Raw genomic sequence first — 26,020 nt, 5'->3', positions numbered from 1 at the left:
TGGCTTTCATGTGAATAAATAGATACGATCGAGTAACTGTGTTATTTTATTTAATGTTTTATTGATAATGCATTGTTTTCAACACTGTTGATTCGAAACGTGTCATCCTTCCATTGCTTATGCCATTGTCTGGTCCTGTTGTTACTTGTCTAGGTCCTTTATCCTTGGCAGAATAGTTATTTAATAATGTTGTACATTTTTTGGTAGCAGTTGTAACATTCCTTTATGGCATCTTCTGCCATGGAGCCTTTGTGCTCGCCAACGACATCACTCCCGCATGATACACAACATTTGTCTGAAGAAGCGGTTATTACACCTGAGCGTTTAATTTCACTTCAAAAACGCGCTATAGAGCTTCTCAGTCTATCTTCGAATGTTTATTTAGGCTGTCGGGACGATGAGAGTGCTACTTTGTCTGACATTATCGAGTGGTAAGCCGTATATATCCTTCATACAATGGTTGCAGTGGCATTCGAGACAAAGTTGGTCGTGCCATATTTGTATTTGGTGTCTGCGGTACTGGGAAGACCACCACGGTAAATCACGTGGTCTCTGAGTGTTTAAAAGGGCGATCGGATATCAATAGTGTTACTATTTCTGGTAGCTCTTACGTCTCTGCGTGGCAGGTTATTCAATCCATATATGATTTGGTTGTTAAACGTCGTGCTAGACGCTCTGACGTGGTGCCTAACGGTTCAAAGTGCAAGTTACTGAATTACCGTGATGTATGCTCGTCATTGGCCACTGCCTTTAGCCAAGCTCCACGATACACTGTTTGTGTGATGGATGAGGTTGACTATCTCCAAACATTTGTGTTCAATTCAGTAACTGGGAAGCATTCGAATTGGATGTTACAGGCTTTATTAAGTGCCAGTCATGCTAGGGGCAGTCGTGTTCTTTTCATCGCAATATCCAACAACCTCCGATTGGCAACGTTGATTACTGAGAAGCAGTGCCAATTTTTACTATTCAAGCCATACACGGAACGGCAGATAATATCTATAATCAAGGGCAAGCTTGCTTCATTAGAGGTTCCTTACACTAGGATCATCAAGGACACATCTATTCTTCTGTTGGCACGTCGCGTTGCCAACACTTCTGGTGACCTACGCGCTTGTTTAGACACATTTACGTAGGTGTTGATGCAATTGTTTAACAGCATTCAGTCGCGCATTAGCTAACTCCATGTCTGATCTTGAGATGCAGCGTGATGACATGGTGCCTACATCTTATGAGAACACTCCTGAGAGATCCATGGAGGATTGTGAGACTCCCAAACGTGGCTATATAGATGCTGTTGTAAACAGCTTGGAATCATTTCAAGTGGATCATCGTGACGTTGGCAGTTTGACTCCTACTCTATCGTTAACCAAATCTGCTTTATTGGAGACTCGAGTGAAATCGCTTCCGCTTATGCAATTGCTTACTTTACTAGCAATTGCCAAATCAGCTCGTGACGATGACAACATCGTTGTATCACTCCAGTCAATTAAGGTAGGTACACTCTATTGTAGCACCAAATTCCATTGAGTACCTAAACACTAACATTAAGTAATACTGGCGCAGGTATCACTACTCCATCTTGCCGACATGCTTAGTATGGAGAAGACAGACGTGGAGAACTTTTGCCTATCACAATTTAGTGAGGCTATTGACATTTTCAAGGAGCTGGGTATAATTTCCAAATCGGGCGTATGCGGTAACGATGATAACCTGGTATCGCTGCTATATGACCACAACACGTTATCTAGTGTGGTGTTACCGATATCACCAGCTTTTGTCGGATTGGACTTGGAGTTCACTATGGATGAGATTGGTATCCAGAAGTACAGTAAGATAGCTAACAGTTTGAATACAAGGCCTATACACAAACGGCAACGGCGTAAGCTGTATTAATCATTTAGTTCATTTTCTCTTGTTTTCCTTAGATATAGGTACTCCAGATCAGTTTCCAATTCAAGTTCACTGTCGTATTCCATGTCGAGTTCTGTGAAAGCCTCTTCTTCAGTGAGCATTTGGGCATCGGCATCACGTTCAAGTTGTTCCAACTGTTGTGATCTATGGGAGTCCTCTTCGTGGCTAATTTCTTGCGATATTGCGATGGGTTCGTCGTGTATTTCGTCCATGGCAAGGGTGGCGGAAAATGCATCTTGTAGGAATTCATCATGTGCCAATTCGGCCATGTCCTGTATATCGTTATCCGCTACAATAGATCCTACCTCTTGTCCCAATTTCAATACATCTTCAGGGTCCATTTGCTGTAGCCTTTGCTTCAGTTTCTGTATGCGTTGACGATTTAATCTGTGGTTCATTATACTCCTAATATGACCAACCTCAATGACGTTTGCCATGTTGCTTTTGCGAAATTTTGCCACAATGGCGCTGGTGGTTGGCATTTTAGTTCCTCGAGCTCGAAGTATGAGTTGATAAGTTGCTGTAGAGTATGATGTTAATGATATACACCAACTTCATTCATGCGTATTACTGCTGGGTGTACCAGGGCACGCTTCATTTCCTCGATTACCATATAACTCTGCAGTGGTTAGTATCTACAAGACGGTACATACCGACATGCTAGACACGTGCGGGTTGAGAATGCATTGATGCGCCTTTAGTGTGTAGGTAACTTCATCATGGTTTATATTGCGTATTCTATGGATTCTATAATACACAATAGCAACTAACTTCATTTCACGTTGTAATCTTTCGAATTCATCCCATTTACGTGCTGTTAGTGCGTACCATAGGCGGTGGTAGTAGGTCTGCTTGAGTTTCAATACCGATCTGGTGGCAGCACGGCGTGCCAATTGCACATTCCGAGCTACCACCATGTTGTTTAGTTACATGGTATAATCTTTGTTACCTGGTGCTCTAATGAGGCATATAAGGCCATGTCTGGCGTTTGCCGGTTGTATGTCTGTGCCCTCAGCCTTCCACCGCCAACATCGCAATATAGTAATAGAAGAAGATGAGCCTATTCATCTTTTGGATGATTTATCGCATGGTAGGTAGTTTGGATCTTGGGAAGTTGCATAAAGTGCAGGGGATGGTACATTCTGGGACCATCGGGGCGTAGCCTTTGCTAAGGTTAACCTTTCGTTGGATATCGACCCTTCATCTCGTGTATCGGACTCGCTGTTGAGCATTCACAGCGTGATGCACAAGATTCTTTGGGGAGATCACATATCGATAAAGCTGTTACGCGATGTGGACGCTGACCTGCTGTCTAAGCACTATGACACTACTCCTCAGGGTGATGTACTGTTACTTTTGGACGAAACATCGGACATAGGTATTTTGGGCAGGAAGTACCTCATAGAAAATAGATAAACACGCGTCGAATCGTTCTAGCGAGACCGATGTATCATTCCCCTTTGACGAGTCCAACCTCATTGCCAAGACTTTGGACAAAGCTCGCAGGGGCAACGAGTCATATTTAGTGTTGACTCGAAAACGCATACCTGCTGGCACTGGACTTGGTGGCGGTACTGCTGACGGGGCATATGTTCTAAAGTCACTTGGTAGCATGCTACCTCCTGAAGAGAGCCTTTCAATTGGTTCTGACTTTGCATTTCTACAGTCTAGTGGTATGTTATATCTAAGGATATATACTGTCCCAGACAGCATAGCTCTAGTATCTGGTAGGGGCGACAAAGTAACGCCTCTACCACCGTTGAATTACACGATGCCGCTATACATCTTAATACCTGACGAGGTATGTAATACGGCTGAAATATTCAAGCGTGCTCGTGAGTTGATGCAGCAGGGGCGTATGGAATATCGAACGTATTCAATGGAGAGGGCCATTATAGAACTGGCGCAATTCGACAAGTACAGGCCTCATAACAGCCTGGAGTCATGTATAGATAATGAAGTTGTGAAGTCCCTGCTGTCAACACTAGCAGACAACCTGGGTCAACATCAGTACGGCATGAGCGGCAGCGGCAGCGCCTGCTTTGCCATAGGAGTGGATGACATTGATGTATTACGTGTTAGGGAGGTATTCGGCCGCCCTCTGAAGATTGTAAAAACCAGGTTAATGCAACCTGGAGACACTCGCTGTGAATTCAGTTACTTATAACGCTCTCGGTGTCGACATCCTGTAGCATAACAGGTTGCTTCGGCTTGCTGTATATTTATTATCGCTGGAAAGGCAAGCAGTATTCACGTGGGTAGTACGTACCTAGGTTTCAAATTGGCATAACCTGCAAATAACTTGGGGTTGTTCAAGTTGAGGTTGAATCGTCTTGCCGCTTCCTCTAGACCTAGGCGTTTAATGGTCTTCAGTCCCCTCATAGATATCCTAAGGCGTACGTAATAGCCTTTACTTGCGCACCAAATACGCTTTGTTTGTAGATTAAGGCGCTGTGGGTCATGTGACTTCTTCCCTGAGTGGCTAATATTTCTGGCCTTAGTGTTGTCCATCTTCCCCAATATCATGCATCTATATTGATTTATGGTGTCCTAGGTAGTACCTACCGTCGTGCAGGTAGTTTAATACGTTTAGTGGGAGTGCCACTGACTTTATGCAGTCGTGGAAGGCCACCTCCTCGGCCAACTATACGATAGTGCCGAATTTGCGATGAACTACCCTTCTTGTTAAACTTTCTTCCCTGGGACATGTGTAATACATAGATCACTGCATTACCAGCATTGCCTCTTTGTGCCTTTTTTCCGAGAAGAGTTTGAATTCATGTAATTTGGGGTCGGGAATCATATCCATTGGTGTACCTTTGTATTCCCGGTGGTAGATAACAATATCACGATTCCTTCCATTCTGTGTACGATATGGATCGCGCTAACATGGCATTACCTGTATGAAACACTGCGATATGCGCCCGGAGCTGACGATGGCGACGCAGAGCATCAGCAACCTAGGCACGCAAACCATCTACGATCTGCATAATGTGTAATGTGTATACACAATATAGCCAAAATGTACATCAACTCGCGTGCGCAATGGGTTCCATGTAATATACACTGTGTTTTGTAACTTGGAATGCATAACGGGTGCATGGCGCGCACCTAGACACCAAGCGCCTGGGACCTTATTATGGGACAAGTGTGACAATAACCATCCACGAGATTATATGCAAATATTGACACTAATTCATTGGGCATAAATATTCATAATTTTGCTAGTACATCGTATCTACGGTCATTTTCATGTTTCATGGACCACCCTTGGTAATGCGTGATCTTTGTTAAATTTCATCGGCATACAATCGCTCTAACTAAGGATTCCTTTGGGATTGTAGATATTCAGTGTTATATCTAAAGTATTTCCTTAGATCAATTTACTTCATGTCTAGATTTGACGCATATTAACCTGGCAGGTGTGTCGCATAAACTCGATGAATGTTAACGTTGAGAACTGCATTTTGTACCATGGGAAAAAACACTGCTGATCAGCGTCTGAGTAAGTGTATATACTGGGTAATATAGACTTCCCAGGGTACAAGTCTCCTCGGCCTAACTATGCACTAAGCGAGTTGACAATTTCCTCGCTTATTGTATCATGGGTGTTTACCAATGTATCACTTTTAATTAGTCTGTCGGTCGGCATTTTGTTGATGCGTCGAGTTCTTCGTATCGCTACTTTTGTGGAGCTTTTTGAGATATTAAAGGGTTTAGTGTATAACCCTAGGGATTACCATAATGTCGCTGTGGCACTTCTCAAGAACAGTCCTCCTACCATATCTCACATGAGTCTGGTTTACTTTGGTTCATATTTTTCACTGTGGATGTGCCTGTTCCTCTATGTTAACATGTAGGTTTCTTTGTATATAATGGATATGTACTGCTATTACTCTAGTATCATATTGGTAGGAATATACTCTATTTTGTTTATATCCCCTGTTACCACCATCTTGTAATATGGTCCATGAAATAACTTATCATAGACATGCAGGTTGATAATAAAATGCTGCTGTAAAGCCGTAGCTAGTAAATATAAATGGATTTAAGATTATGCGACTGTTTGAATTGAACGCATTACACTTTTGCTTTACGACGTTCACCACGGTTCAATGCATGGAAACCGTTCTTGATAGGATTCACAGACCTATATCAAAATTAGCTCACACGATGCTAGCATACCTATTAGCACCGCAAGCTTCACAGTGCTGGGTGAACAAACGAGCACGGGAATCACGCTCCATAGTGGTGTTTGCACTCTTGCACATGGAACACGTGACGTACTCAGCTGAGAAACTTGAATACATGTAGTACTCAAACATACTAATATACTTCCTTAGTAAGCTTTCTATGTTCTTGGGGCCGTATTTGCCCTTTAGGACAAGTTGGCCGTCACCAGCAATTGACCCCTCGGTACCTAACTCAGCCAAGACAAACTGGTGTACATGGTCCATGGTACGACCCATACTACACAAAATGAGACATCACCGGAACCACCTACATGTTGCACAGCTCCTTGAAATTGATCCAGGCGACCTTCTTTGAACCCACACGAACGACTTGAGGTGGGCGGATGGTATACTTCTTGTTACCCGAGAGATCGTGGCTGTGCGCGTTAATCAAGGTTTGGATGCGGTTCAATAGCTGTGATACTATATAAACATGGGAAATAGTCCTACCTCCTCGTACTGATAAACGTGGCCGCGTACAAACACTTGACCCGAGCCGTCGATAACCTCGGATTTCACAGAATCTTGAACAGTTTTAAAATGTACGGTCCAACTAACCACTGGCGGGCGCTGCTTTCTTTTTCTTTTTTTCACCAAAGTCGTATTTAGGTGCGCCTTCTGCTTTGACGGCTGCGGCAGGCGCCTTAGTACCTAGCGAGTCACTGGATTCAACGGAGGGGCCGTCGGCCACAAACTCTGACAGGCCGTCCTAACACATATGTAAATTCATGGCACAATTCTAACACACCTCACGTTTTTCATCGTTGTGGTCCACCATTTTCACATACAACGCTAATATAGCTAATGTACTACGAGCTAGGTTCTATAACGCTTGGGTGGGGAGGTACACAGCAACAACATATCTAAACCAGTAGGTAGTATGTAGTTACATTTTGGTATATAACAATTAAAGCGCGTGATCAACATTGTAGAAGAGACCGACCGATTAAAAGCGCGCAATGGCGATACTAAATTTGCAGCTTGCTAATGTCAACTGAGTCCAACTCGTCGTCTTCAGCGTTGTATTGCGAGCCGTTAGGCAATACGTTTCCGGTAGTAAGCGACCGTTCATTCTGCCGTATAATTTCATCGAGATCCTCTTCATCTTCATAATCAATGTCAACAGCGGCGCTGTCGTCATCCATAAACAAATTCGGGTTGAACGTGAACAGATCCTTTCCAGTAAGTGCAACCTGGCCTCCTTTGCTCATTGAATCCTTGATCTGTTCCAGACGACTTTCCTCCCTGCTAGCACGCCATCTGGCCAACGACTCAGCGGTGACCATCTCACCGCCTGGAGGCAATTCAGCGCGCTGTTAATTATGAAAGCGCAATATTACACCTTACCTGTCGCTCTATGCGTTCCTCTAGCGTCTCTTCATCTTCCTCAACCTCCTTGGGAACGTCACTCTTTAACACGAATCCTGATATACATGCCTCTATACAGACTGTAACATACCTGGAGGGAGGCAGTGGCGATATTTACACTTGTCACCGCCATTGGGGCACACCCAAAACCAACCGTAATTCTTATCTTCCAAAGCAGCTAAAAAGTGTTTACAAATGATATCAGTAGTGCAAGCATCTGCACCGTGCTTCTGCTTAACAACGTCTTCCAGGGTGTTCAAGTCCCATGATGACATGTCAGCATCGTTACGAGAGCGATTTTCACGGGGATCAGCATATATATCAATTTTCTGGTCCTCACGAGATTGCTTAGGGTCATAAAGACGCTTGTTAGGGTCAATAGCAACCTGTTTGATGTTCTCGGTACCTAGACATTATCACAAACACTCGCGTGACCTACCCTTGAACAGCGAAGCTAATAACGCTTGTTGTTGTGATAGCTTCTGCTTTTCTGATTTGGCTTTATTTTGCTCAGCAATGAACTTGTCACTGGAAGCAGGTGGTTTACCTGTAACCTGCTGCTGAATGCTTTTAATGAACCTAGGGTATATTTAATCACTGCCAATAAAACCAACTTTTGAACCGATTTAGATTTGTTCTTGTTTTTTAGACCAAATGTCTTGTCCTCTACCAACTTTTGCTTCTGTTTTTCCAGAGCTTTCTGTTGAGCTCTATCTTGCTTCGTATTACCCCCTGCCATGTTTATCTAACACCATTTCTGTACGATAGATTAGAAGTCTTGGTTATAACTGCGGTACGGGCCGTAAGTAGGATGGGGAGTGACCCCGTCGCGTGTATATTACACATCGGTAACTGGTACAATTCATTTTTTACCCGGATCTACAATATGTATCGCATTACACCTTATTAGGAATTACTTGACCCTAGTTCTCAATTGTGAATTAGACATCTTAGTTCGTGTTAATAGATCCTAACACCTCTGTCAATCAATGGTCATCGCCAATATGGTTGACAGTACCTCTCAGGCGTTGTAATATGTACTATATCACTTGATAACATCTGTACATGACTGGTTACCAGATTTCCAGTATGGCTTCATGCGCTACAGTAGAGTAGCACATTCTAGGAAGTCTCTAGGTGACTGTCCACTGGTCCCTAACTAGCAGTTATTATCACAAGGGAGTGATACATTAGAAAATATACTGGCTCTATACAGTAGACATAATAACAGATTAACCAGGAGTCTATACCTACGAGGTTTTGGGTTCGGCGATGTTATCCGACGACTGCCGTGACTGCTCATAAGTCTGTAATCGAAATTGGGGATTCTTCATCATCCGATAGATTAATCCAATGTTCCGAATATCTTCGTCGTTCTTCACTATTATCCAGCATGAACTGTCGTCGATGACGCTAACTGACACCCAGAGCGGCGACCACACTTTCATAATATCCCACTTACGCCATGAATTAGGGTAGCCTGACATTAAGAAGTAGCGTGCCATATCACTCTGTCGTATACTTGATAGGTTAATGGCGTTAGGTTGCGATTTTACCAAGCGAATGCAGTTACTTACTGAGCTCAGGTTGTCCAGGAGTGTATTGTGATCAAGGTGGTCAGTACCATCTGATGCTAGTCTATCCCACTTGAGGTGTTTCGACCTTAGAATACGGTCACACTGAAGTATGAATACCAGGCATGTCATGAAACTGTCATAGCCAGCATCGTGCGATTGAGTTGTTTTACCCGTATTGGTGGATATATCGGTACTGGTACCATTATCCAGCAGTGGGAGTACCGTTGAAGGTAGATGCCACGAAGTCCCGGGTAAAGTATGCACCCGGAAACGCTGTCCTGCTTTATTAGCGGATTCCGTTGAACACATGTGGTCAAACAGCCCGCGAAGCGTTGCTGAATGCTGCGGCGCAGCCACAGATTCATGGAACTCACCAATGTACTTGGTATCAAATGTATTTCGGAAGCGCTCAGTCCAGCTTTTACGGAACTCTTCAACGCCTTCTGGCAGCTCGCCATAAAACGTCTGGTAGACGTGCAGTATGTCATAAAAGCAATTGTGCCCAACCAGTATCTTACCATTGTTGACTATTTCATCGAATAATACACGAACGCCTATCTGCTCGTTTATGCGCTCAATATCAGTTTCCAATGTTGACAGCTGCTCCTTATAGAGTTCAATTTGCGATTTGTATACACAGATGACCCTCTCATCGCCGCGACGTGCTGAGTGGCTATAAACCTGTGGAAACTGTTGTCCTATTATAGTATGCATTAACAACCGCTGGAACGCACTCTCCATCTCAATCTCCAGTGGAGCACTGGTACCATCAGATATCCACGTCTGTATTCGCTCAATAGTACGTTCAGCCATCAATCGGTCATCGGCACCTAACGACGATAAATCAAAATCGACACCCTTCACAGCGGTATCTGGTGGTGCCTGCTGTAACATGTGATCGAGTTCCTTCTTGCGTTGCTCAATGGCAAATTTCAAATCACTTTCCTCACTGGGAGTCAAGTGCTCAACACCATGATGAATCCAACTGTGGAAGTCAAAATTGTTGTCCTTCAGGAATTGGAGAGTGCTGGTACTGACCTTGAAGAACTTGTTACTGGATGGGAGAGTATAAACCGACATCGGGTGTATACTCCAGAGATTATCGCCCATGTAACGTGCAGCAGTTAAACCAACCTGGCATGGTATAAACTGCTTAGCACCGGAAGCGTGAGCTTCGTAACACTTGTCTAAACCTACATATCGGTCGTCTTTCAAGTGTAACCCAGTGTATTCCACATCTAGGGCTACGAAGTCAGATTCACGAATTGCACGCCTGGCTTCGTCAACGTGGTCACGCCATGATAAACGAGATGTGGCAGCTGTTGACATATACCTATGATTCCCGCGATGAAGTGATCTAGTTTCCAAGTTAAAAATACATTTAGTTACCAACGAAGATGTATGTGATGTACATGACCCTGGAATCATAGTACCGTGGTCATAAACTGGTGTTACACTGCCAGCGTAATGGGATAGAACTGAATTTTCCAGGCGGATTCCATTACTAAAAGTTGGTAGTCCCACATTGCGATTGTGGACACGTGTATAACAGTGCTTGTGGCAGACAACTCTAGGTGCCACGCGACGATGAGCTGTGTACATCATGTGAATCACCTTCTAATGATAAACCAAGTCCATTCTGATATAGAAGCTGGGTTGTGGTTCTATATAACGTATTTATGTAGACCCAAAGAAGCTGATGGTAAATAGTGTGCATGGCACAATGGAGCAGACTCTTTACAACATCGTGGGAACGAAGCATTGGTCGACTGAACCAAGAGTAACTAACAAACAAATCTTGCATATAGAAACATAAGTCCAATAAACATGTATCGCGTTAGGTACAGGCAAATGTGTGTAACGTAGTCATCGATAAGGGCAGTCACCTCCGGTATACGAGCGCGGGCATGAGTCGAAAATGCTACACGACGTGCTCATGGCCCTCGCAGGCCTGCCTGGCGATGTAATAACGGAATATAACGGTAATGTGCAAGGATTTAAAGTATCGGAGGAATGTGACCGTGTATCGCAGTCGGAACGTGAAGTGCTCAACTCAGTATGCGCTATAGGATACAAATATAGATACGTAGAGCGATTTGTACGTGCAGTAAGGCAATCAGAAGACGACTACATAGTGTCTAGCTTGATTGGATTTGATGGAATACCGAAAAACCGTGAAACAGTCACCTCCGCTAGGCATGATCTAACAGGTCCTAGTGGCGATGAAGCTACTACTGTATACAGAGGGCACTATCTAGGTGCCATGTGCAACGGCATTGAGGAATACCTCTGTTCATACAAGGCGAATCTAACCCACATCGAGAAGGTTATACTGGCTGACCCAGCATTGCCTTTCAGCACCCTGTCGCTACTCATGGCAGAGCAGAAGCAGGTCATAGAAGGCCTGGTATATATAATAGAGTGCTACAAAGATGTATGCAGGCGGAACAGGTCAGACCTTAAGCACGTGGCAGTGCGAGTAGATGAGATCCTATACATGCTACAGAGGGATAACGGCAACCAAACAGTAAATCAGATAAAGCGGAAGCTTTATGAGAAGTGTTTGCGTCTATTCAAGATCCATCTGCGAAACTGGTTGTGCCGTGGACAAATATTGGACATGTATCAGGAATTCATTGTGTGCCGGAGGAAAACCGACCCCGATATGCCACAATTAGGGAAGGGAGTGGACGCCAGCTCGATATGCGCGTTCGAAATATTAGACAACGGTATAAACCCGGAAACAGCAGAGTTTGAGTGGAACTTTTCATTTTACATAATCACTAAGGAGAGACGATGGATGCTATACAGCACGAACCTTTGGAAGAAAATACTGTTCCTGGGTAAAGCCGTGAGGATGCTGATACGGCAATATAATAACGAGAGTGTGATCACGAAGGCCGCTGAGTGTATATTCGATAGTTTCCCCGAAGTGTGTTCCTCCTTGTCGACGTTCGAAGCGGCAATAGAGCAGTTTAGGCAATGGGTTGAACAGGCGTTCTGGGCATACATCAACGAAAGTGTGGACATAAAGGCACAAATCGCTATTTTCAGGAAAGTGTACCTCTTAGGGTGCCACGAGGTATACACTGAGTTGCTGGAGCGCAGCTGGTTCACTATGCAAACGCCGTGCAACACAGCTTCGTGCACTAACCTAAGGCTTAATCTCTGGAACTCCATACTGCACAAGCTAAGTGACGTCACAGTTGAGCAGGCCCCGAAAACGGGTGCCAACATCACCTCACAAACAATGTCCATGAACACAGGCACCACTGTAGATACTGACTATAACATGACCCCAATGGATACTGACTACGTCCACCAAAATACGGCCTATATATCTAACAATTCAGGCATCTGGTCAAATACGGGCTCTATAACTAACCCGGAGATACAGCGTGTAATGGGCAACTTTAAACCACAGGGCGACGCCAGTGAATCGAGACCTGTGTTCAACCTTAGACCCCGGAGCTACTACTTCAATATGCTTAAGAACAGGTTTATACTCTCCGGGGATGTATCATGGATATACAATGAAATAGCACTTAATGTAAGTAAAAAACGACTAGTGGAGCCCATATCAAGCGCATCGGGTACATCATCGGTATGGTTCGAGGAAATGGTACACGTAGTACATGGCTTCGAAACCGGTGTTAAGTTCGAACTTATGCAGATCGAGCCGTGTCATGTAAATAAGGTAGACGCAGGCCCAACTTTACCCAGGTACTGTAGAATAGCACTGGTACTGCAGTCGATGATGGAGCCAGTACGACTTAAGCTGGCATCCATGGTACAAGGTACAGTTGAACTTTTAAAGGACTGCCTTTCAGCCGAGTTTGTTATTGATTATGACAACGCAGTACCGGGAATATCAGCTGTTGGGTACCTTATGCTAGGCGGTCGGTGTATATCGGCCTTCTCCAGAGTTAAGAGCGTCTCAACATTGAGTGGCCCTATGCTATGCATCAATCAAAGCAGTACGAAATTCCAAATCACTGATGGTAGCCGGAAGGATTTCTTTTTCGTTGTTAAAATGAAGGTCACCAAGAAGAAGATAGTAGTGGAGCTGCAGCATACAAACACGGGAGAGAGCCTAGTAATGGAAACCGAAGTGCTAGACACCACGCAGCTGCTGCCACACGATTTCGGTGATGCATACCTGGGAATCATATCGTCACCGTCAAGCATGACGAACCCAAGGGCGGAATCTAACATTAACAAGCGCAACTGCGCGCTGAGAATATCGCAATGGGATTTTGGAGCCACAATGGCAAAATATGATATCATCCCCAACGGACAGGAAGAAGATATACCATTGTGTGAGTCCTTTAGAAAGGAACTGCCAAACTTACATTCAATGGAATTTGAATGTGGCTTGAATGATTGGATTCATTTAACTATGGCAACCAAGTCGTCGTGGCCAGTGTCCATAATGCTAGAGATGAATACCATGATGGCGTACAATAGCCTGTTCCAGTTTATATTCCTACTCAGGTAAGTAAGTTGATAGATATCCACTAGATGCAGGCGCTGTGTATATGGACTTGAGAATACAACGCACCTCAATGGGTTAATGAGGCGCTTTGGATCAGAAGATAGAAAGTCATCGATACCAGTGATATGCAAGCGAGCGGCGTGCGCAAGATGGCGTATGTATATATTCATGGCCTCGGTCCTGTCGTACCTCCAGCAATGTGTAATCGAATGGAATTACAACCAACTGGAGGATAATATCAGGGATTGCTACAACTATACCGAGATTAAAGCGGAGCATGACAGCTATATCGAACGAGTGGCAACCAACTGCTTCCTGGATGAAGATAACGTATTGCAACCACTGATCAGATGCGCCGATATAGCAATGAAATTCGCTACACTCTATTACTGCGCATTCAACGGAGCTAGTGAAGTGAATTACGAAGGAGTCGTCAGGAGAATAGAGGAGTATATCAAAGGATTTGAAAAAAACATGGCAATAGTCAACCAACGGCTACTGCTGCTGAGCAACAACACCAAGTACCCATCGCTGAACACCTTTATCGAACTACACGTATTCTCACAAGAAATGAAACCGTAACCATAGTGTAAGATATGTACCTATCTTTACCACAAATCAGTTATTAGAATGGATAAGTACGCTAGTATTAAGGCCGTAGTCCATTTTAGAACAACCGCAGTAACACTGAATTATAGGGTAGACATGGCTATAGCAATTAAAATATCAGCCGAACACCCTGTATAGGCTTTGTATTTAAATTAGACCTCTAGCTCCTTGGGAGCATCTGTTGGTGATTTGGAATCCGACTCCTGAGATTCACCGGGTATGTCAATGGCTTTATCATCTGCAGAATTGGATCCTACCTTCTCCATGCGATCAACGGTAACTTCAGTTACGGGCTCAGTAGCCATTGCTCCCTGTGATATAGTAATACACTCAGCGTTACACGTGGCCTTGGGCTCGGTGTGGACGTGGTGAGCATCATCCGTGCTACAAGCAGCGTCGGCTGGTGCAGTATGAGACCCGTGATGGCAATGAACAACCTCAGCATGGCACCCACAAGTAGCACCGCCATGGCAAGAGTGAGATGAGTCCAAACGTGATGTACAAGCAGAAGGATGCATTTCAGCCTTTACAGCGTGCATGTGCTTCCTGCGATCAGTCTCGCGCTTCAATAACCAGAGAATTGGAAGAATCATACAAGCGCGGATAACTACAAATACCGTGTTACAGGCGCTCATAGTGTCATAGCGAGCCACCAAGAAGTTAATCAGTGGATTGAGAGCCAGCGATAAACCACCAACCGTAGTCAAGTAGCCCTTTATACTACCAGAGTACAATATATCAACGATGTGCTCAAGCAATATATAGTAATACGTCAGAAAACCACTGAAAGCCAATGAAATGCATATGCTGGTAAATATACCACAGACAGTAGATGAACTCAACATGAAAACATGAGACAACATGGAAATAATATTGAGACCAAGCATCACTATCACAACGCCATAGCGATTAACCACCCACATAAATAGTAATGAAAATACAAATGACGATGGAACCATGATGCCATTAAAATGCTCCGCAGTCTTGTTGTTAGCATATACCTGAGTGTAAGCCTCCTGGACAAATGTAAAGCTCACACAGTTAAGAATGAAAACCAATGTGATGATCAACACCTCCATATTTAGAATGTAACGAATAAGTGACTGCACATTCCAAGATGACATGTCCTTCACATCATCGTTTTTATCTGTTTCTACATTATACTCGCTGTCCTTCAAGTTCAACTCGACGTCCTTGGCCAGATTATGAGGAAAGACGAATAGAGTTACCACCAACCAAGGCATATGAGTAAAGAGTAACTTGACCCATACAAATGCAGGCATATCAACATTAGACATTAATGACAAAATGCCATTAATTATAGGTACATAGTATGTACCAGCAGATAGAGACGCAGAAATAACGCACATAGACATATCCTGATAACGAGGTAAATAACGTGCAATGGTAAACACTGGGAAAATAATGGAGTTCACCGATATACCACAAATGACACAGGCTAGAATCATTATCCAATTGTAGTGAGGTAAGTAAACCAAAAGTAACCAAGATAATATACGCATTGAAATGCCAAGTAACATACAAGCCTTGGTACCTAACACGTCCATAAGCACTCCTACACCGATGCTAGTGACGAACTCCGATATACGGAATATACTCAACAAACCACTAATCTTCTGCAATTGCTCATCACAAAGCGGAATATCAGGTGATGCAGGAACTTCCAGGGGCTCAACACAAACATCGCGATATACTCCAAAACGGACGAGCAAGGTTGTAGTAGAACTCCAAGAATCATAAAAGGCGCTCATGCAGAGCGTCAAGCCCGTGTATATCACAAGACGAACGATACCATTAAGCTTCATTTTGGGAAAAAGTAAACACTAGAGCCCACAGTAACATAAAGATAGGCACAAACGTGCAACGAAAAAAAAGTATCTCACAACATATATGCTCACAAATACTATATTATCATCTGGAATAATGCATATGTGTATTCAGGTTCAGCAGTGATTCAAATTACCACAGTAACACACCAACCCCGACATAGAAATAACCATGTATAACATTCGATGGAATGACTATCTTTTGCTATACATTTAAAAATTATGACATCTGAGATGTGTCAGTTTCGACTTTAGTCAAGCAAATGTGCTACTATGCATCTCAGTGAATGTGCATACGAGCCTCCGAACGTAAGTTGTGGATCCTATAGGAAGCCTCAAAGCGATCAAATAAAACGGAACATTACTTGGCGTGTGTGTTAACGTTCACGTAGCAGGTGTAATAAATTCGATGCGACACAAACAGCGCAGATTTTAAACTTTAGCATCAATTGATTCCAACTTTTTCGTACGCCGTATTGCTAAAAGGGTAGTAACCATAAAGTAAACGTATGGCAATAAGAAAAGAAAACGCATAGCAGCCAGTATGCCACTAACAACAACAATCTCATAACGACTGGTCTTGTACTGGACAGCAAGCATCTGAATAAACATCCAAAGACCACACATACCATTCAATGCACCCACAACTGAACCCAAATAAGCCCTATGGAACATCCCATCCAAATAGTTGTAGACCTGAGTGTTCAATATACTGTAGGTAATAACCAAGGTGATGGATAAGAATATACCAAGCGCACGACCGTCACCCATTGCCGAAAGGTGCATGAAAAGACCTATGGTATTCATAAATATCAATATGTATATAGGTTTCATAAACATATAGAGAAACGCAAAAATGATACATGGAATCACAGCAAGTGGAACCATGTACTCATTCAATTCCAATAATAACCAGTCATCGTGATGCACCAAACTGTAAACTTGCTGGACGTGAGTAATGCTGCTGAAGTTAAACGCAAAATATAATAACGAAACGAAAACCTCCTTTTTAAGCAACACTTCAGCGAAACCACGGAGTGTCCAGGCAGTAAAGTCCTTAGTATGTACAGGAACAACCTCAGTTTGATGTGTCTCGTCAAATCTCATGGTCTGAGACTCTCTCCGTACAACAGAATCACTGGTCAATGTAGACATCTCGCCCTCCTTTACAGATGCCACCTCATCGAGGATGACAATCTGTTCAACCTCCTCTCTTTCCAGGGCCTTGACATCACTGGGTAACAACAAAATGCATACCAGCAAATGTGGAAAGATCAGTAATATAGTGTACCAAAGGTTTATCTGTTTTGCAGTAAAGAATCCTGTCTCTAGAATCATTAACTTCAACTTCATCAACATACATGCAAAACAACTACACATACCAATCACCAACACAGCAGGGTGACGGTACTTGCGATTATACAGTCCAATCGTTAAACAAGGAAATACGATAAAGTTAGTAGTTGTACCCAAGAGAACAAAGGAAGCTATCAATCCACCAGGCTTCCGAACAGCAAAAGACATCAATGACCAACCAATTGTACGGAGAATTATACCAACAATAGCAGTGGTACGCGGACCAACAAAGTCCATAAATATACCAATCAGAAAACTCATAGAGGTCTCAGCAACGCGACATATGGGCAGTAACATACTGACTTTCACCTGCTGGTCGGCACAGTACCAAGTGTCAGCAAATGTAGCAGTATCCGGTACATCCGGGCACATATCGATGTAAGCACCCTCCCTGTAGAGCCATTTCTCAACAGAAACCCAGTTATCGTAAAACGGACCGACAAAAGTGCACACGAAGCAATAAAGAAGCAACCGCCAGAAATAACCAACTTCACACTTTATCATCCTCAAACATTAAGACGCGAAATGTTAAAAAATCAATATTACAATAGTAATGTACAATTGTTTATTAATTAATAACAAGTTTGGAAGGTAAATAACACAGGTTGTACACACCTTAGGCAGGTATGGGAGTCCACAACTTCAACTGCGATGATGGAGGTAAACGCCAAAACCTAATTTCACCATCAGATCCACCCGTAAGAATTAAACCTTCTGGCTCCAAGACACGTACAATGTGTACCTGCTACCCAAAATAAGCGCACAGATGTGGCGACCTACCGCGTGGCGATGGGCATACCATGAATATAACATCACGCCCTTCACTATACACCAAATGGCAACAACCTCCTAAGATACATGCTGTAATACAAAAGATAACATACGTCATAAGCCACCAAAAGCTGCCGCTCCTTTGATCGTAGCGCAACGTCGTAGACCTGGTATGTAGAGAAGCTGCTCTCACTAGACTGTATCGAAAATTGAGCCGATCGGATTGACATAGGGAAGCGCACAGTCCCAGATGTCGATTGCGATTTGGAAGCTTGAGATAATTCAAGTGTCTCACTCTGATTTATACCACTCATCTCACGATCGGCAGAACAGGTATCAGATATACCTGACGCTTGACGATTACGAAGAGTTTCCACCGGGTATCGCATGTAGGCAAAGCAAGATACACAATTGCCATGCGCAATAAACAGATTAGTTGGTGTAGCATAAATCTTACGAATGTTTAATGGCGCTGGAATGTCACAGCAATCCACAAATAAAGGAATGTCGTCTTTCATAAAGTAGGTGTAAACCTGGTTGTTAGATGTACCTAAAAAGTATATATTGCTCTGAGATATAAACTACCGATCAGCATGGTGCTTGGATTAATTGCAGTGGATACCAACAGCTTCTCACCATGCAAACGACGAGTAAGCTTACCACCACTCACAGTAGCTTGACGCTGTACATCGAAAGCACGTATGCTGTCATCATATCCACTGGTAAAACCTTTGCCATCGTCAATATCAAACGATAATATAGGACCGGAATGCAAAACCACACTGCCTAGAGAGGTAAACTCGGAGGCGGAGTCACCCAAATAAAAGATTTCCACAGTGCCATCATCCTTGGCTATGGCCAGTTTGTAGTCTTTGGTGACATATTGAATACCACGGATTCTACAGTGGAATGGTTTCTCAAACAGAATAACGGGGTCCTCACGCGTGTCCTTGCCTTCAAAATATAACCAACTTACAAAGACATACCCATTTTATATATACGAATTGAACCCAAAATCTCAGGCTCAATCAATGACCATACACGCCCAATCTTGCTCATCGCAGTTTTTTCCTGTAAAGAATATATAGATTAGGATCTAGCAAACCTCATAAGCAACGATCAATAAACCCTGCTCCCTGATGTATTGGACATCACAAACAGAAAGGCGGAATGGCGCCGTGTTAGTTACGAGAGTTGACTGCATATATTATGGTATTCCAGATATATTGACCCACAGAAACAGCAGGAGGAGCGTTTTCCAGACGACGTAGTAAGTCACAAAAGGATAGTACATCAATGCACGCACGAGTATCTGGACGGCGAAGTAGTTCCTGAACCATCATGAGTATACATAGCAATAAGACATACCCAAATGAATTTCTCCAGGGATGCCTCAACCTCGTTGTGGTCACTCATAGGGTCCATGCCTCCAGAGAGCTGCAGATCTGGAAGTAAGGGAATGTCAGTAAAATCCTGAGAAATAAGCGCCTCCTGCAACAACTCAAAGTCACCAAAGCTCTTCTCCACTGTAGAGGATGTATACCAAGAAATGTGCATATGACCTACTGAACCATTCCGATTGCATATATTTCATGTGTAAGTTATAAGAAAAGCGGAAATTTGAATTATGCTGCAAAGAGCAGCGTAGAGTTGTTAAATCCATCACCTCCGCCATTATGAAACTAATGTGTACCGATCTTGGCCGATCTAGATACACTAAACACAACACACGTGGGTGTGGATCAACAGTCAGGCCCTGCGATAACAATACTATAACACTTCTTCCCGTCTTAGAAATACATACAATAGGTAATGTTCCATGGAAAAACAGAACACGATGGAAGAGGATGTAGTAGATATCATGGATACGGAGGTATGTACTCAGCTCGGAAATATATAAAACCGCAGGTACCAGATATTGTAGAAGAAAATATGGAAGATGATAGTGAAGAAATGGAAAACAATAAGGCACCTTTAGTATGGACAAAGGATATACGACCACTCAAGGAAGGTATGTATACACATGGGTAAATAACCTGTCTAAACAATGCTGGTGCCCAGTGTTACCAATGCTAGGTAATGGCGTAGTTACTTAGTGGCACTCATGTGCGATGTATTCCACTGCATCTTATCGTTATTATTGGTTTCTAATCTATTTCCAGATGAAGTGCTTGAAGTGTCACCGGGGTGCTACGATATGTTGCATACAATTACAGTTGATTGGCCATGCCTTTCATTTGACGTTTTTGCCGATGAATTGGGAGCTTGTAGAGTACAGTTCCCGCATACCTGCTATGTTATAGCAGGAACACAACCTGATGGAAACTCTAAGAAAGAAGCGGCAATACACCTCATGAAGTGGTCTAACCTATCAAACAATGAGGCCATGGACTTGACGGACGATGAAAGCGATGAAGAGTCTGAAGCAGTACTCAAATGCAGCAGCATACGACACCCAGGAATTGTAAATCGCATCAGATGCTGCCCCCAGTCGAACAGGCTTGTTTGTACAATGGCAGATACTGGAAAAGTACATATATGGGATGTAGATGACCAAAAAAGAAGGTTGGACGATAAAGGAAACGAGAATTATATGGAAAAGGGGAAACCCATATATACCTGTAGTGCCCATAAAACCGAGGGATACGCCGTTGGATGGAGCCATGTTAACACCGGAGCCCTGGCTACAGGAGATTGCAATGGCGTTATAGTACTCTGGAACCCAGTGGAAGCTAACTGGAATAATGTGGAATATTTTAAAGCAGCACAGTCAGTAGAAGATATCCAGTGGAGCCCAAAGGATGATCATATATTTGCATCTGCATGCTGCGATGGATATGTAAGGTAAGTTATTGTATACCAAGATACACATAACGCAGATTACACGATACAAGGACACCAAAGAACCCAGTAGCATCAATTGTAGTATGCGATGGCGAAATCAAAGATGTAAACTCTATAGCGTGGAACCATAACCAGAATAACCTGTTGGCCACAGGTGATGATACAGGGGCTGGAACTATATTCGATCTAAGATTCCCAGAAGAACATGTAGCCAAACTGATTTGGCATAAAGAACCCATCACGAGTATCGCATGGCATCCAACCGATCCAGCAGTGTGTATCGCAAGCTCAAGAGATGACTCAGTGTCCATATGGGACATGTCAGTAGAAAGTGAATCCGTAGACGAATTACAGGAATCAGAACAAAAAATACCGCAACAACTCATGTTCCTCCATATGGGTCAAACCGAAATAACAGAAGTCATGTTCCACAAACAAATACCAGGAGTGGCAATCACAACGTCAGTGGACGGGTTCAACATATTCAAGTGCATAAACATCGATTAATAATCTTTAATGGCTTGGCCATGCACAGTGTTATCGTGCCCCCTAATGTAGAGCCATGAAAGTGCGTTACAAATCCACAAAATATATTACTGAGAAAGTTTGGTGAGTAAACCCTTGACTTTAGATACTGTTTCCAAAGCCGTAGTGCGCATTGCCGTAAGAGCGCGCCAATCACTCAACAGGGCGGCACTAACATCAGTGAGATCACCGTCGGGAGTGAACACTAAAGGCACATCCTGCATATACACTTCTAAAGCAGATAGTGATTCAATGGCCTCGTGAATCTCCGAGCCGGCAAGATTGTTGAATAATACACTCTTGAATAATAAAGCAGGATGAGCTATACGCTTGAGCTGCGCTAACACCGATGTGCCACGAAGCATAACACTGCCAGTAAGAGATCGTCCGCTGTCACGAACACGCTGCGATTCCTGTAACTTCTCCAAACGAGACATATACGGCTCCTGAGCCTCGGAAAAACGACGGTTGAACTCGTCAATGTCCATTTTAAAATGAGTAGTGGTCCCTATGCACTTAATGTACTCTATAGCAGACAGAAGTAAAGTAAAAGCATAAGCCTCCTCAGATATGTGTCTACTGGGATGACGGAAATGCTGTATAAACTCAATGGAAGACCAAAGCTCATGAGGATTAGCACGGATTGTTACATATATCAATAACGGAAGAGCATCATCAGCCGATGCAGGAGAAGTGCTGCAAATATAAATAAAACATAAATAAAACATACCCAGTACCCTCTAAAGCATGAACTACTAAACGACATGTATTCAATATACCGAACATCTTGTCACGAGGCGCCTTAAATTTAGATATGTTGTGTAACTGCTCCTGGGCGCCTTTAAGCAATTCAGAATCTACCTTAGATGAGATCTCAAGGTGCTGTGGCTCAATCCAGTCAAGACAACGAATCTTAATCCATAAACGCTCGTCCTCTATACGATCATTAGGATCCATGCTGTAGCATCTACATATAAATTAACAAACAGAAAATATACCTACTGGGAATATAACTTCTGCATAGTAAACTTCTCAAAAAATTCAACACTCTCCAAACGCTCATCCTCAGATAACGAAACGAAGGGATCTGTTGATAGCAAACGAGGAGTGTAGATGTCAATAAAGTTGTGAACGACAGCAGCCGCCTCAGAACGTGACATGGTGCCAAGGGACATAGCCAATAACCCTTTAACAGCACGAATTATCTCAATACAGGATTCATCCTTTAAACGCTCAAGAAACTTATTGTACGGAGTTAAAGATTTTGATGGAGTAGCCGTGTCTGTAAATGGATCTCCACAAATATTAGACTTACCATTTATAGCATCATTGAAAGTAGAGTCGACAGAATTACCACGAACATTGTGGATAACTGGTAACTCTACAAGCTCATAGGCACCACGGCCAGCATCACTTGTGCGATTAAGATTGGTAACAGGAGTGTTACCAACATTGCGATCGGAAACCGGACCTAACGAGGAATGCAACTCCTCCGGGTAATCTATAGACAAAGACGATATTACAACTCCAGAGTCGTCATCCTCAGCAAGACCGTCAGTAGATATGTCAAAACTTGGAACATGATAATCATATCTATCCACCGGAACAACAGATATAGGACTGGAATCAGTACCATCCAAATTCAATAAATCTGATAGATAATATCAAACACATACAAGCACATACCACCAGAAGTGTCTTGCACATCGGAATGAAATGATTCCATCATGAATGTCAACGAACGTCACACAGTTTGCGAATGACATGTACCAACGTTATTGATATGATGTAACCGTGCACAGGGATTGTGTCATTCAGTGAGCAAAACTGTAACCAAAGTACCAAGCACAAACTATACACGCACACCAAAAGGTATACCCATCGTTTAAAATTGTTACTAACAAATGTGTGGTCATATGTAAAGAAATAAAGAAATCGTTGTCAATGTGTCACTACCTCATTGGGCACACTAGAAAGTAATTACGACAAATAAACACATAAAAACTTTAAATTGGACAATATTCATCATGTGTATAATACAGTTATCGATATATAGTATGCCTCAACCTATTTGACTGCATCCTACAATACCGACCTATTAATCCTCCATATAAACAGTGTCCAAAATAGTTAACAATAGGTTACCATCGGGAAATAATGACACAAGTCGCCATTGTGTACTCAATTGACAGATTGATTAGATAATCCAAAGGAATAATGGAATCGGTGGTATCAATTAAAGTGTGTAACATACAACAGTACTCCTCGCTACCGTAAAATCAAATATATATCCCTTATATACAAACACGATTTTTAATTAAACGAATAAAATGGAATCTAACAAGTCACATCGTTGGAACGCCGATCGTACGGAACAACGGTGCCAGTATTAAGATCTAACAAAAATTCCTCAATAATTAAATATGCAAAGATTCAGTGGTTATATTTTGTTGCATAATCACTGTTTGGTCATTTAGTCAAATAGTAACACCTAGACACAATACTTTGGGTGTGTGATGTCTCTCGGGGTAATATGTACCCACATTACACGACTAGATCAATAGATATAAACAATATGCAACCTCTTAAATAAGCACACTTATATTTAATACGCATATTACGTATATCGCAGCAAAAATGAGGGCTCTGACTGCAGTAATTAGGGTACTGCGTTCCGTCCAATTCTACCTATTGACGGTACCGATTTATCTTATTACATCATTTCTTATACATTTGTATGGGCTTTTGTTATTACCATTGTATATATGGGATAAACAAACGGCATCCAAGTTCTGCAATCAGATGTTTTTCCATTCCTTCGCATTGTGTAAGTATCATGCAAGATTCTAAATCATCACGCGCAGCTGCTTTTACATTGAACTACGCATGGAATTATATAATTATCAATGATCTGCCCAAGGATCATAAGAAGAAACCAAGGATTTTAATGTTTAATCATTTGTCGTCAGCTGACCCATTCCTTGTAAGCCTCATCGGAAGAAAAACACCATTGTTGTGTACATACAAAGATGCACTGCACAAACTACCAACAGCAAAGACAACACTATGGCTGTCAAATCATCAGCCAATTAAATTCATTTACGACAAGGTTAATGACAAAAAGATACCATTCAAAGACAGTGTAAAAAAGGTGATGAAAGTAAGTTCATAGATACATTATAAACCAATTGCAGGATTGTAAAATCGGAGTAGACAACGGGTTTAGCATAGCAGTTTACCCAGAAGGAAAACGTAGCAGAGACGGTGTTCTTCAGGAATTCAAAGATGGATTCTTTAGGTTCGCCGTGGAACACGATATAGAAATTCTACCGTGCACCATAAGCAACTCAAACAGCTTGTGGCCATTGGAAGACACGTATTTAATCGGACAAGGTTGCGCATATATTAACGTTGGAAAACCAATAAGTCCTACAGTAAGTATATAAGCATGTCCCTAACATGCATACAGGGTAAAACCGTTGAAGAATTAAAACATATAACAAGAAAAGCTATTTATGAAGGATTGAAACAATGCCCCTCATTCAACCCCGAAAAGGAAACTGTTCCAGAATTGGAATGACCTTAGACTCCCAGAGGTATTCATCACAAGAAGGAAATAATGCCTTCACGAATAATCGCAATCAAATCAACCCACGCACACATGAAATTTACTAATGTAGATATGTTTATGAAAATGTTTACACGAGATCAAATGTGTGGTTGGCGCGAAGCCTCATAGGTACATCGGCAATCACAAATTCACAACATACTCAACGCTAACATATGGTGTCTATGGATATGGATCTATAAATGCTTTATTGGCAGCTAAGAAGCTGTAGTGACACGTATCTTTAAATAGCAGTCGAGTCGCCTTTAGGACTCCGCGCGCTACAAGCATATCCTATATACTTTCATCTCATTGGACACATAAAGCTCGGTAAATCGCATTATATAGTAAACAAAATGGTATGGAGTAAATGGTGGCCGCACGATCCTGTGCCTGAATCACAAGTAACAGACCCTTACCGAGTGAAAGTCAACAGAGGCCAGGTAAGATAATAACTTGTATCAACACCAACGCCTCCGCAGGTATATTGGTGGTGCTCATGTGGAAAGTCACAAACTCAACCATGGTGCGACGGATCACATAAAGGAACACGTAAGTTGCATCATGACCGTTTAGCATGAAATTACAGAATTCAAACCCGTTATATACGTCCCACATTTCAGTGGTAAAAAACTATTATGTGGATGCAAATACTCACAAAAAAGACCCTTGTGCGATGGATCACATTACTGGGTTAAGGCGCACAAGAGCTTGCCAAAGGCAGCCGCTACTGCATTCGGACTGTGCTTTTCTGTAGGCATGTTCACCGCTTGGGCATTCCACCCTTGATAAACATGAGTAGATATTGCTCACAACGTGCATTGTGACTCTCAAATACAGAATGAGGTCAATCCTATCTGACCATCATCTACCAT

General features: G+C 42.7%; 16 protein-coding genes across 16 annotated transcripts; 7 read left to right on the top strand and 9 right to left on the bottom strand.

Moving 5' to 3' along the window:
* Nucleotides 1-114: 114 nt before the first annotated feature.
* On the top strand, nucleotides 115-1,902 carry BBOV_II007090 (ATPase associated with various cellular activities (AAA) family protein). Its single transcript, XM_051767212.1, has 4 exons — nucleotides 115-431; nucleotides 467-1,132; nucleotides 1,167-1,494; nucleotides 1,567-1,902. Exons 1-4 carry the CDS (start codon nucleotides 226-228, stop codon nucleotides 1,894-1,896), a joined length of 1,530 nt encoding a protein of 509 aa, XP_051623211.1. The 5' UTR covers nucleotides 115-225; the 3' UTR covers nucleotides 1,897-1,902.
* On the bottom strand, nucleotides 1,889-2,842 carry BBOV_II007080 (uncharacterized protein). The gene is made up of 6 exons (XM_051767156.1): nucleotides 2,686-2,842; nucleotides 2,568-2,652; nucleotides 2,468-2,533; nucleotides 2,334-2,434; nucleotides 2,220-2,301; nucleotides 1,889-2,186 (listed from the first exon to the last, which is right to left on the bottom strand). Exons 1-6 carry the CDS (start codon nucleotides 2,829-2,831, stop codon nucleotides 1,893-1,895), a joined length of 774 nt encoding a protein of 257 aa, XP_051623210.1. The 5' UTR covers nucleotides 2,832-2,842; the 3' UTR covers nucleotides 1,889-1,892.
* Nucleotides 2,843-2,887: 45 nt separating this feature from the next.
* Nucleotides 2,888-4,086, top strand: BBOV_II007070 (4-diphosphocytidyl-2-C-methyl-D-erythritol kinase). The gene is made up of 4 exons (XM_001610175.2): nucleotides 2,888-3,004; nucleotides 3,044-3,292; nucleotides 3,327-3,587; nucleotides 3,621-4,086. Exons 1-4 carry the CDS (start codon nucleotides 2,914-2,916, stop codon nucleotides 4,079-4,081), a joined length of 1,062 nt encoding a protein of 353 aa, XP_001610225.1. The 5' UTR covers nucleotides 2,888-2,913; the 3' UTR covers nucleotides 4,082-4,086.
* Nucleotides 4,063-4,948, bottom strand: BBOV_II007060 (putative 50S ribosomal subunit protein L28). The gene is made up of 5 exons (XM_001610174.2): nucleotides 4,814-4,948; nucleotides 4,649-4,777; nucleotides 4,480-4,613; nucleotides 4,184-4,444; nucleotides 4,063-4,128 (listed from the first exon to the last, which is right to left on the bottom strand). Exons 1-5 carry the CDS (start codon nucleotides 4,889-4,891, stop codon nucleotides 4,068-4,070), a joined length of 663 nt encoding a protein of 220 aa, XP_001610224.2. The 5' UTR covers nucleotides 4,892-4,948; the 3' UTR covers nucleotides 4,063-4,067.
* A 341-nt stretch (nucleotides 4,949-5,289) lies between these two features.
* On the top strand, nucleotides 5,290-6,093 carry BBOV_II007050 (putative integral membrane protein). The gene is made up of 3 exons (XM_001610173.2): nucleotides 5,290-5,419; nucleotides 5,455-5,770; nucleotides 5,912-6,093. Exons 1-3 carry the CDS (start codon nucleotides 5,359-5,361, stop codon nucleotides 5,964-5,966), a joined length of 432 nt encoding a protein of 143 aa, XP_001610223.1. The 5' UTR covers nucleotides 5,290-5,358; the 3' UTR covers nucleotides 5,967-6,093.
* Nucleotides 5,990-6,937, bottom strand: BBOV_II007040 (putative eukaryotic translation initiation factor 2 beta). The gene is made up of 7 exons (XM_001610172.2): nucleotides 6,895-6,937; nucleotides 6,705-6,855; nucleotides 6,597-6,670; nucleotides 6,419-6,561; nucleotides 6,242-6,384; nucleotides 6,100-6,205; nucleotides 5,990-6,064 (listed from the first exon to the last, which is right to left on the bottom strand). Exons 1-7 carry the CDS (start codon nucleotides 6,922-6,924, stop codon nucleotides 5,995-5,997), a joined length of 717 nt encoding a protein of 238 aa, XP_001610222.1. The 5' UTR covers nucleotides 6,925-6,937; the 3' UTR covers nucleotides 5,990-5,994.
* Nucleotides 6,938-7,086: 149 nt separating this feature from the next.
* BBOV_II007030 (uncharacterized protein) lies at nucleotides 7,087-8,301 on the bottom strand. Its single transcript, XM_001610171.2, has 5 exons — nucleotides 8,129-8,301; nucleotides 7,954-8,093; nucleotides 7,606-7,920; nucleotides 7,494-7,570; nucleotides 7,087-7,459 (listed from the first exon to the last, which is right to left on the bottom strand). The coding sequence occupies exons 1-5, from the start codon at nucleotides 8,251-8,253 to the stop codon at nucleotides 7,115-7,117; spliced, it is 1,002 nt and encodes a 333-aa protein (XP_001610221.1). The 5' UTR covers nucleotides 8,254-8,301; the 3' UTR covers nucleotides 7,087-7,114.
* A 416-nt stretch (nucleotides 8,302-8,717) lies between these two features.
* BBOV_II007020 (CAF1 ribonuclease family protein) lies at nucleotides 8,718-10,740 on the bottom strand. The gene has a single exon (XM_001610170.2). It carries the CDS (start codon nucleotides 10,694-10,696, stop codon nucleotides 8,765-8,767), a length of 1,932 nt encoding a protein of 643 aa, XP_001610220.2. The 5' UTR covers nucleotides 10,697-10,740; the 3' UTR covers nucleotides 8,718-8,764.
* Nucleotides 10,709-14,231, top strand: BBOV_II007010 (Spc97 / Spc98 family protein). The gene is made up of 2 exons (XM_051767499.1): nucleotides 10,709-13,585; nucleotides 13,619-14,231. Exons 1-2 carry the CDS (start codon nucleotides 11,010-11,012, stop codon nucleotides 14,166-14,168), a joined length of 3,126 nt encoding a protein of 1,041 aa, XP_051623209.1. The 5' UTR covers nucleotides 10,709-11,009; the 3' UTR covers nucleotides 14,169-14,231.
* A 20-nt stretch (nucleotides 14,232-14,251) lies between these two features.
* Nucleotides 14,252-16,173, bottom strand: BBOV_II007000 (Major Facilitator Superfamily protein). Its single transcript, XM_001610168.2, has one exon. It carries the CDS (start codon nucleotides 16,019-16,021, stop codon nucleotides 14,348-14,350), a length of 1,674 nt encoding a protein of 557 aa, XP_001610218.1. The 5' UTR covers nucleotides 16,022-16,173; the 3' UTR covers nucleotides 14,252-14,347.
* Nucleotides 16,174-16,269: 96 nt separating this feature from the next.
* BBOV_II006990 (putative integral membrane protein) lies at nucleotides 16,270-17,988 on the bottom strand. Its single transcript, XM_001610167.2, has one exon. The coding sequence runs from the start codon at nucleotides 17,900-17,902 to the stop codon at nucleotides 16,475-16,477; it is 1,428 nt and encodes a 475-aa protein (XP_001610217.1). The 5' UTR covers nucleotides 17,903-17,988; the 3' UTR covers nucleotides 16,270-16,474.
* A 4-nt stretch (nucleotides 17,989-17,992) lies between these two features.
* Nucleotides 17,993-19,863, bottom strand: BBOV_II006980 (PX domain family protein). Its single transcript, XM_051767083.1, has 9 exons — nucleotides 19,736-19,863; nucleotides 19,538-19,695; nucleotides 19,405-19,500; nucleotides 19,275-19,367; nucleotides 19,156-19,240; nucleotides 18,755-19,123; nucleotides 18,283-18,719; nucleotides 18,179-18,247; nucleotides 17,993-18,143 (listed from the first exon to the last, which is right to left on the bottom strand). The coding sequence occupies exons 1-9, from the start codon at nucleotides 19,842-19,844 to the stop codon at nucleotides 18,015-18,017; spliced, it is 1,545 nt and encodes a 514-aa protein (XP_051623208.1). The 5' UTR covers nucleotides 19,845-19,863; the 3' UTR covers nucleotides 17,993-18,014.
* A 113-nt stretch (nucleotides 19,864-19,976) lies between these two features.
* On the top strand, nucleotides 19,977-21,528 carry BBOV_II006970 (Histone-binding protein RBBP4 or subunit C of CAF1 complex family protein). Its single transcript, XM_001610165.2, has 4 exons — nucleotides 19,977-20,042; nucleotides 20,078-20,180; nucleotides 20,332-21,013; nucleotides 21,049-21,528. Exons 1-4 carry the CDS (start codon nucleotides 19,989-19,991, stop codon nucleotides 21,518-21,520), a joined length of 1,311 nt encoding a protein of 436 aa, XP_001610215.2. The 5' UTR covers nucleotides 19,977-19,988; the 3' UTR covers nucleotides 21,521-21,528.
* Nucleotides 21,529-21,597: 69 nt separating this feature from the next.
* BBOV_II006960 (Vacuolar sorting protein 9 (VPS9) domain family protein) lies at nucleotides 21,598-23,383 on the bottom strand. Its single transcript, XM_001610164.2, has 5 exons — nucleotides 23,225-23,383; nucleotides 22,854-23,189; nucleotides 22,541-22,820; nucleotides 22,269-22,505; nucleotides 21,598-22,234 (listed from the first exon to the last, which is right to left on the bottom strand). Exons 1-5 carry the CDS (start codon nucleotides 23,265-23,267, stop codon nucleotides 21,607-21,609), a joined length of 1,524 nt encoding a protein of 507 aa, XP_001610214.1. The 5' UTR covers nucleotides 23,268-23,383; the 3' UTR covers nucleotides 21,598-21,606.
* A 741-nt stretch (nucleotides 23,384-24,124) lies between these two features.
* On the top strand, nucleotides 24,125-25,220 carry BBOV_II006950 (acyltransferase family protein). The gene is made up of 4 exons (XM_001610163.1): nucleotides 24,125-24,365; nucleotides 24,403-24,698; nucleotides 24,733-24,972; nucleotides 25,008-25,220. The coding sequence occupies exons 1-4, from the start codon at nucleotides 24,176-24,178 to the stop codon at nucleotides 25,116-25,118; spliced, it is 837 nt and encodes a 278-aa protein (XP_001610213.1). The 5' UTR covers nucleotides 24,125-24,175; the 3' UTR covers nucleotides 25,119-25,220.
* Nucleotides 25,221-25,312: 92 nt separating this feature from the next.
* BBOV_II006940 (Iron-binding zinc finger CDGSH type family protein) lies at nucleotides 25,313-25,965 on the top strand. The gene is made up of 3 exons (XM_001610162.2): nucleotides 25,313-25,588; nucleotides 25,628-25,697; nucleotides 25,735-25,965. The coding sequence occupies exons 1-3, from the start codon at nucleotides 25,502-25,504 to the stop codon at nucleotides 25,932-25,934; spliced, it is 357 nt and encodes a 118-aa protein (XP_001610212.1). The 5' UTR covers nucleotides 25,313-25,501; the 3' UTR covers nucleotides 25,935-25,965.
* Nucleotides 25,966-26,020: the final 55 nt, after the last annotated feature.

Source organism: Babesia bovis, chromosome 2 (assembly GCF_000165395.2).
Source record: "Babesia bovis T2Bo chromosome 2, whole genome shotgun sequence".
Taxonomy (NCBI): domain Eukaryota; phylum Apicomplexa; class Aconoidasida; order Piroplasmida; family Babesiidae; genus Babesia; species Babesia bovis.
This window is presented reverse-complemented; position numbering and strand designations above follow the sequence as displayed.

Coding starts and splice junctions, on each gene's coding strand:
- BBOV_II007090 (XM_051767212.1), top strand. CDS start 226: ATGGCATCTTCTGCCATGGAGCCTTTGTGCTCGCCAACGACATCACTC. Junction 1,133..1,166: donor GCTTGTTTAGACACATTTAC/GTAGGTGTTGAT, acceptor AACAGCATTCAG/TCGCGCATTAGCTAACTCCA. Junction 1,495..1,566: donor TATCACTCCAGTCAATTAAG/GTAGGTACACTC, acceptor ATACTGGCGCAG/GTATCACTACTCCATCTTGC.
- BBOV_II007080 (XM_051767156.1), bottom strand. CDS start 2,831: ATGGTGGTAGCTCGGAATGTGCAATTGGCACGCCGTGCTGCCACCAGA. Junction 2,653..2,685: donor AGATTACAACGTGAAATGAA/GTTAGTTGCTAT, acceptor TAGAATCCATAG/AATACGCAATATAAACCATG. Junction 2,435..2,467: donor CAGTAATACGCATGAATGAA/GTTGGTGTATAT, acceptor CATACTCTACAG/CAACTTATCAACTCATACTT.
- BBOV_II007070 (XM_001610175.2), top strand. CDS start 2,914: ATGTCTGTGCCCTCAGCCTTCCACCGCCAACATCGCAATATAGTAATA. Junction 3,005..3,043: donor TTTGGATGATTTATCGCATG/GTAGGTAGTTTG, acceptor CATAAAGTGCAG/GGGATGGTACATTCTGGGAC. Junction 3,588..3,620: donor TGCATTTCTACAGTCTAGTG/GTATGTTATATC, acceptor ATACTGTCCCAG/ACAGCATAGCTCTAGTATCT.
- BBOV_II007060 (XM_001610174.2), bottom strand. CDS start 4,891: ATGGTTTGCGTGCCTAGGTTGCTGATGCTCTGCGTCGCCATCGTCAGC. Junction 4,614..4,648: donor GGCACAAAGAGGCAATGCTG/GTAATGCAGTGA, acceptor CACATGTCCCAG/GGAAGAAAGTTTAACAAGAA. Junction 4,445..4,479: donor ATTAAACTACCTGCACGACG/GTAGGTACTACC, acceptor AAATCAATATAG/ATGCATGATATTGGGGAAGA.
- BBOV_II007050 (XM_001610173.2), top strand. CDS start 5,359: ATGTTAACGTTGAGAACTGCATTTTGTACCATGGGAAAAAACACTGCT. Junction 5,420..5,454: donor CACTGCTGATCAGCGTCTGA/GTAAGTGTATAT, acceptor TAGACTTCCCAG/GGTACAAGTCTCCTCGGCCT. Junction 5,771..5,911: donor CTGTTCCTCTATGTTAACAT/GTAGGTTTCTTT, acceptor ATAGACATGCAG/GTTGATAATAAAATGCTGCT.
- BBOV_II007040 (XM_001610172.2), bottom strand. CDS start 6,924: ATGGTGGACCACAACGATGAAAAACGTGAG. Junction 6,385..6,418: donor TTCAAGGAGCTGTGCAACAT/GTAGGTGGTTCC, acceptor CATTTTGTGTAG/TATGGGTCGTACCATGGACC. Junction 6,065..6,099: donor GAAGCTTGCGGTGCTAATAG/GTATGCTAGCAT, acceptor ATTTTGATATAG/GTCTGTGAATCCTATCAAGA.
- BBOV_II007030 (XM_001610171.2), bottom strand. CDS start 8,253: ATGGCAGGGGGTAATACGAAGCAAGATAGAGCTCAACAGAAAGCTCTG. Junction 8,094..8,128: donor AAATCTAAATCGGTTCAAAA/GTTGGTTTTATT, acceptor AATATACCCTAG/GTTCATTAAAAGCATTCAGC. Junction 7,571..7,605: donor TCGCCACTGCCTCCCTCCAG/GTATGTTACAGT, acceptor CATGTATATCAG/GATTCGTGTTAAAGAGTGAC.
- BBOV_II007020 (XM_001610170.2), bottom strand. CDS start 10,696: ATGATGTACACAGCTCATCGTCGCGTGGCACCTAGAGTTGTCTGCCAC.
- BBOV_II007010 (XM_051767499.1), top strand. CDS start 11,010: ATGCTACACGACGTGCTCATGGCCCTCGCAGGCCTGCCTGGCGATGTA. Junction 13,586..13,618: donor CAGTTTATATTCCTACTCAG/GTAAGTAAGTTG, acceptor CACTAGATGCAG/GCGCTGTGTATATGGACTTG.
- BBOV_II007000 (XM_001610168.2), bottom strand. CDS start 16,021: ATGAAGCTTAATGGTATCGTTCGTCTTGTGATATACACGGGCTTGACG.
- BBOV_II006990 (XM_001610167.2), bottom strand. CDS start 17,902: ATGATAAAGTGTGAAGTTGGTTATTTCTGGCGGTTGCTTCTTTATTGC.
- BBOV_II006980 (XM_051767083.1), bottom strand. CDS start 19,844: ATGGCGGAGGTGATGGATTTAACAACTCTACGCTGCTCTTTGCAGCAT. Junction 19,501..19,537: donor CCCTGGAGAAATTCATTTGG/GTATGTCTTATT, acceptor ATGATGGTTCAG/GAACTACTTCGCCGTCCAGA. Junction 18,720..18,754: donor TCCAAGCACCATGCTGATCG/GTAGTTTATATC, acceptor TATACTTTTTAG/GTACATCTAACAACCAGGTT.
- BBOV_II006970 (XM_001610165.2), top strand. CDS start 19,989: ATGGAAAAACAGAACACGATGGAAGAGGATGTAGTAGATATCATGGAT. Junction 20,043..20,077: donor TAGATATCATGGATACGGAG/GTATGTACTCAG, acceptor ATAAAACCGCAG/GTACCAGATATTGTAGAAGA. Junction 20,181..20,331: donor TATACGACCACTCAAGGAAG/GTATGTATACAC, acceptor ATCTATTTCCAG/ATGAAGTGCTTGAAGTGTCA.
- BBOV_II006960 (XM_001610164.2), bottom strand. CDS start 23,267: ATGATGGAATCATTTCATTCCGATGTGCAAGACACTTCTGGTG. Junction 23,190..23,224: donor TGTGCAAGACACTTCTGGTG/GTATGTGCTTGT, acceptor ATTATCTATCAG/ATTTATTGAATTTGGATGGT. Junction 22,506..22,540: donor ATGCAGAAGTTATATTCCCA/GTAGGTATATTT, acceptor ATTTATATGTAG/ATGCTACAGCATGGATCCTA.
- BBOV_II006950 (XM_001610163.1), top strand. CDS start 24,176: ATGAGGGCTCTGACTGCAGTAATTAGGGTACTGCGTTCCGTCCAATTC. Junction 24,366..24,402: donor TTTCCATTCCTTCGCATTGT/GTAAGTATCATG, acceptor CATCACGCGCAG/CTGCTTTTACATTGAACTAC. Junction 24,973..25,007: donor GAAAACCAATAAGTCCTACA/GTAAGTATATAA, acceptor ACATGCATACAG/GGTAAAACCGTTGAAGAATT.
- BBOV_II006940 (XM_001610162.2), top strand. CDS start 25,502: ATGGTATGGAGTAAATGGTGGCCGCACGATCCTGTGCCTGAATCACAA. Junction 25,589..25,627: donor TGAAAGTCAACAGAGGCCAG/GTAAGATAATAA, acceptor ACGCCTCCGCAG/GTATATTGGTGGTGCTCATG. Junction 25,698..25,734: donor CGGATCACATAAAGGAACAC/GTAAGTTGCATC, acceptor ATGAAATTACAG/AATTCAAACCCGTTATATAC.